Here is a 6,008-nt window from a genome sequence, read left to right on the forward strand (position 1 = left end):
ATAAATTATGCAAATATGAATGGATCAGCAAATTGTAAATCAGTCATAAGTCTGTTGATCAGTAACTTGTTGAAAAGCAGAAAAATTATCGGAAACGTACCAGGAGAAATAAAAAACAAATTGTTTTGAGCAACTCTTTTTTAACTCATACTGCTTTCAAATCAGATATTGAAAAATATATGTTAAGATCGTGGACCAAAGTAATGTCGATACGTCGTTGATATGGGTATGAATTTGGATCAAATTACGCCATTAGTTCTGCATAATTGCTTCATGGAATAAAGAGTAGGCTTCCTGCACAACAGGAGTAATGTCTCTGGCACCTTTACCGTCTGTCACAAGCCAAGTGCTTGCACTTTCGCCTCGTTTGCAAGCGTCAACTAAGCCTTGTGCAGCCTCCTCAGCGCTGAAAAAAAATTACCGTCATTGAATATCAGCTCAACTATAAAATTCCCATTTTATTGAAATTAAAAAAGGGGGGTACTTAATAAATTAATTACCGACCTTTGGTGGCAACAAGGATACAGAAATATTTGAAGAGTTAGGCTAAACATGACCTCGTAACCCGACCCACACTGCAGCCTAGGCTACAGAGTAATACTACTTGCAAAAAAACACAGCTTCGTGAGAAAACAAAAAGAATTAGCGAGCTCCGTCCCTGTGCTCAATGTTCTTATGAAATCTGTGAATCCTGAATGTGACTTATTTAAGCATGGACGGAGCTTATTATTATCGGCATTTCTGTTCGATTTTGAATATTATGAGTGACATATAACGCACCTTTGAGCGGGAAATTGCTTCAAGACTTCCTCCAAATCTTCATGAATATCAGAAAAGTTTTGCATTTTATGTTTAGACAGGAGACTAGTTTTTGTTACTCCATAACAGACAGTTATTACTTTGACGCCTGTCTTTTCATAATTTTCTGTGGTCTAAAATAAATAAAACACTAAAAGTCGTGAAACTATCACCATACTAATCAATCATTCACGCTACTTTGAAACTAATTTTTATTCAAAAATAAAAAAAAAGAAGTGATTAAAAGCAAAATTAATTTCAAGGTTAAAAATTTATTGAATTAAATGGGTTTTTATCAAGGATGAGGAGATATTGTCGGTCTGTGGAAGCCTGCTCGTCTTGATCTATAAATATGTATGTATTTTATGTATTACAAAAGCTATTTTTTTATTAAGTTACTTACGCCAAATTATCGTACCAAGATGAATAAAGAGTACAATAGTCAGTTAAGGTAGTTTTTATGGTAAGGTTATAAAACCTTACCATAAAAAAATTTTTTAAATGACTTTATTAACTATAGCAGTGGTGGCTCAGTGGTGAGAACCTCAGACTTCAAAGTCGGGGTTCGAGACCGGGCGAGAGTGCAGGAAATAAATTGATTTTTCAATTTATCTGCACATGTGGATAACATCACCACTGCATAAAACGGTGAAGGAAAACATCGTGAGGAAACCGGATGTCCAAGAATCAAAAGTTCGACGACATGTGACATCTGCCAACCCGCACTTGACCAGCGTGGTGGATTATGGCCTGAACCCTCATAGAAGGCCTGTGTCCCAGCAGTGGGAACATAATGGGCTGATGATGATAATAACTATATATTAAAACGAATCATTAAAAAATTCAAATCATTAAAAAATAACTTTTTTTTCTTACCCCAATACAATTACTGAACTGCAATACTGCGCTCTTAGTGCTGTTATATATGGGCATATAGGGAGAGTGGACTAATGCCGCTACAGAAGCTATGTTGACAATAACACCACCTCGTCCAGACTTGTCTTTACGCATAAGCTCCCATGCTTTTAACGTACTGGTAACGAGGGCTGCCTGAAAACAAACGTATTTCGTACTACAATAAAGATCTAAGACTTTTATTTATTCTTAAAAAAATAAAAATTGGCATATTTTTTCGTTTCCTCTGTTCCTGAATTATTAATAATTGTAGTAATTATTAACAACAATTCTCCTATCTGATACACTTTTTATTTTCTGGGAGTTGAGCACGCTTCGGCACGAATTGGGCCATCTCGCACCGGGGAAGTACCGCACCCCCCCGAAAACCGGCGTGAAATAATAGCTTGCTATTCTGTTTCGTAGGGTGCGTGGGGGAGCCAGAGGCCTACCTTCTTCTAGCCCTTCCCAGTCCATTCCTTCTTTCCAGTCTTCAATCCTTTCCTTATCCCGTATGCCTTAAAAGCGGGCAGAGCATTTTCAGAGGTCTGAGCCTCTGCGATTGTTCATGGGCGGTGGTGATTGTTTATTATCAGGCGAATCACCAGCTCAGTAGCCCGCTACGACATAAAAATAGGTTGCGTATACATTTAGTTTTATTTAATAAAACCATTCAGGTAAGTATTAAATTGTCTAATGTGAATGATATCGATTATACATGCATATTACTTAAAAATAATATGTAATCAATCATTTTGATATCACTTATGTCATTGATAAATTCAGTACATGTTTGTAGAAAAATATGCTGAGTAATTATACTTATTATGAATCCACTTGAATTGGAACTGAATGGCTTTATTATTGTTGCCAAGTGTTTTGATGGCAATTCTTGAATAAAGTTGATGAAACACGGCTCCAATTTTCTTACATCGTCTTCAGATCAAATAAACAATGTTTAATGTGTACCTAATATATAAAATTATTGACTAAAAAATTAGGTATATATACGAGTATATAGTTTAAAAGTGCAAATTCAAAATAAAACATTTGGCGATATTTGTGGACCAAAAAAGTTTTTTTTTTAACGTTGCTTGGAATTTGTAACTTTACTTCGTTTCGTAATGCCTCTGAGAATGTCGTGAATATAATACCTCCTTTATATTTTCATTCTCATTATACAATCCTTTCCACGTACATTAATGTGTATAAATGTAAGCTGACTAGTTTTTCAAAAAAATGAAAATAAATCATACTCACTACGTTCACTTCAATCTCCTTCTTGTACACCTTAGGGCCATCGTTCATCAGACCCGCGTTGTTAATAACAAAGTCGATATAGCCGTATTGTTTCAAAACCTGATCGTAAGCAGCAAACAGTTCTTCATCATTGGTGACGTCACACTTTATGAACGAGACTCGACCGGGGTATTTAGAGTTTAGATCCTGTTCCAGTTGTTTTCCCGCATTAACGTCGATGTCTGTTATTGCGATATGCTGTAAAATATTTTGTTAATATAAATGTCTGATTATGAACCGAAATCCCAAGTCATGCTTCAAACAATGGGAATAAATACCAAAAATACCTCTTTTTCTTATAATAAGGTACTAAAACTAGAACTTTGTTTTCACTTGTTCTGCTGGTTGCTTGAAAGAGATCACTTGTAAGTGATAAGGTCACCTGCTGTGCTTTATATTTTAGCATAAGTTTTAATCTACCTATATCTGCTATATTAACAGCACAATAAATTGTTTAAAAGAAAAATAAAAATAAATAAATAAATCACCATTATGGCAGTAGTTATGATACCGAAAAGGAATAAGTGTATTTATTTATCCTTCCTCCTTACTAATATTATAAATACAAAGTGTCTTATTTTTCTTACATCGGAATGATTTTATACTATGATTTTTGAGTCTGAGCTATAGTTAAGAGACAAGACAGAGAGAGAGTGACTAGACCATGCTTACTGCATTATAACATCTCATTCCCATGCGACACCGCGGGCATAAAGTTAGTGTTTAATAATAGTATTCTTTTCATATCTAAATTCATTCGTAAATAGATTATTATGTATGCTAAGTCATTGAATGACGAAGCAATAAAGTCTGTATCTCTATCGATACAATATTTTTTCTTTAACTCCTCGTCGATTTCAAGGACAACCTACTTACCTAAGAAAACCTACGGAAAAAACACGAAAAAGTATTTAACTTTCTTTATGTTTTAACTCCGAATTTACTGCAAAACTGTGCTCAGTTTTGTGCACAAATATTCACCTATTGAAATTTTAGATTTAAATCCTGCATATAAAACAAAGTTCTTTAATAAATAACAATTTCGTATAATATAACTTACAATTTTCTGAATTATAATTTTTTCCATGTAATATGGAAAAAATGTACACGTACCTAGCTTTTTTAATATTAAAAAAATATATATTCAATCAACGCAGCAGCAATAAAAAGCAGAGCTCCTATAAAAAGCAGAAAATGGTCGCGTTTGAAGTTAATAAATCAAGAAAAACTCCACAAATATCTGAAATAAATAAAAAATCTTTAATAAATAAAAGTTTCACCTTCACTCCTTCTTCAAGAAATATTTTTACAGAAGCTGCGCCTATCCCAATGGCCGCCCCCGTAATTAAAACAACTTTGTCTTTCAAATCGTTCGGCATTTTACGACAGTAAACAACTCAGTATGAACCTTCCAAGTACAATTTTCACACTGCTTGCGATACATTAATGTATGTTTATTTTATAATTAATCTTATCAAAACGTTTATCCTACTATCCTATCCTACTACTAAAGTTTGTAAGGATGTGTGTATGTTTGTTGCTCTTTCACGCAAAAACTTCTTAACCGATTGCAATGAAATTTGTTCTGTAGATAGCTGGACAACTGGAATAACATATAGGCAACTTTTCATACCGATATTCCTACGGGATACTGACTTAGACGGGTGAAACCGCGGGGCGCAGCTAGTACTATTTTAAAGAGATAAAGTTAGTGAGTCTATGATACTGTATAGTATTATCTTATATCTTTAAACGAGCAATTCTTGTATATATATATAATTGGAATCTCGGAATCGGCTGCAACGATTTTCATGAAATTTAGTAGGTATATAGGTGGTTTCGGGGGCGATAAATTGATCTAGCTAGGAATCTTTTTTAGAAAATGTCATATTCGTGTTTTATTCGTGTTTTATCGACTTAAACTTACTTTTTCAACAAATAGGAGGCGTTTGAGTAGTCCCAATTTATTATGACTTTTCCTGACATCGATTGGCGAATAATAATACTATTTTTTGGCGAATAATTAAAGTTCCATCAGATGACGTTGTTAAGTAACGAAGTCAAGGAGTGTTTGCTTTGAGGTTAGACTAATTGTTTATATTGTTTTGTGTCTTCTTAATGCACGTGTTCACTTAAAAATGCTGATCTTGGAAACTTCACGAAGTTAAACCGAGCAAAGCTCGGTCATCCAGGCACTACAAATTATGTATGGTATGTGACGTTGTAGAGAGTTATTATCTAGGATCTATTGATCCGTTTAAAAAAATGTTGTAGTAATTCATTAAAATTCTTACGTTATCTGTTTTATTTGCTTGCTAGTATTAGATAATCATGCTGAGTATTCAATACTACAAGTCATTCTTCGAGTTCCGTACCTAAAGACTAAACGGGAACCGACTTTCTGAATTCTGTCTGTTGTTCGTCATGCTGTACGTTAAATGTGAAGCCCCGAGTGGGGTATAGAGCAGATGAGATACATCTGTTTGACTGGTCCATTTTCTTTTTTGGACAAGTAGGATCGTAGGAGGTTTTTGTGGATCTTCACCGGGAATCGAACCTAGGACCCTTTGATTAAAATAATTCTGAACCTAAACGCGGGTAACCAGTCATGTTATGGTCAACGCCCTCAAACAATAGAAAGAATGAGAGAAATGGATTTGAATTTACTATGTTATTTAAACATTGATAATATTTACAAACAAAATGGAAATAGTTGATTTTGAAATTAAAAACTTTTAAACGGATTTTAAACGTGATTTAATCATTATATTATTAACCCGACGTTTCGAACACTTTACAGCGAGCGTGGCCCCAGGGAGACTATTTCTCCGCAGTTGGTATGTGGATTTTTGTGTGTGTGTGTGTCTGTGTGTATGTGCGTGTCTGTATGTTTGCATAATCAAATTATCAGGTTTATATGTATCTATCCGCGTAATCTAAACAGCGAAATTTTTCAGAGTCATAATGAGGAGTAATAATATTGGACAGCTCAGCGTTTTTACATATATGGATATATA

General features: G+C 34.3%; 1 protein-coding gene across 1 annotated transcript; it reads right to left on the bottom strand.

Moving 5' to 3' along the window:
- Positions 1 to 252: 252 nt before the first annotated feature.
- LOC119834869 (15-hydroxyprostaglandin dehydrogenase [NAD(+)]-like) lies at positions 253 to 4,370 on the bottom strand. The gene is made up of 5 exons (XM_038359387.1): positions 4,272 to 4,370; positions 2,953 to 3,189; positions 1,675 to 1,848; positions 781 to 932; positions 253 to 406 (listed from the first exon to the last, which is right to left on the bottom strand). The coding sequence occupies exons 1-5, from the start codon at positions 4,368 to 4,370 to the stop codon at positions 253 to 255; spliced, it is 816 nt and encodes a 271-aa protein (XP_038215315.1).
- Positions 4,371 to 6,008: the final 1,638 nt, after the last annotated feature.

This window comes from Zerene cesonia, chromosome 20 (assembly GCF_012273895.1).
Source record: "Zerene cesonia ecotype Mississippi chromosome 20, Zerene_cesonia_1.1, whole genome shotgun sequence".
Classification (NCBI taxonomy): Eukaryota; Metazoa; Arthropoda; class Insecta; order Lepidoptera; family Pieridae; genus Zerene; species Zerene cesonia.

Coding starts and splice junctions, on each gene's coding strand:
- LOC119834869 (XM_038359387.1), bottom strand. CDS start 4,370: ATGCCGAACGATTTGAAAGACAAAGTTGTTTTAATTACGGGGGCGGCC. Junction 3,190..4,271: donor TTCTTGAAGAAGGAGTGAAG/GTGAAACTTTTA, acceptor AATATTTTACAG/CATATCGCAATAACAGACAT. Junction 1,849..2,952: donor AGGAGATTGAAGTGAACGTA/GTGAGTATGATT, acceptor GTTTGTTTTCAG/GCAGCCCTCGTTACCAGTAC.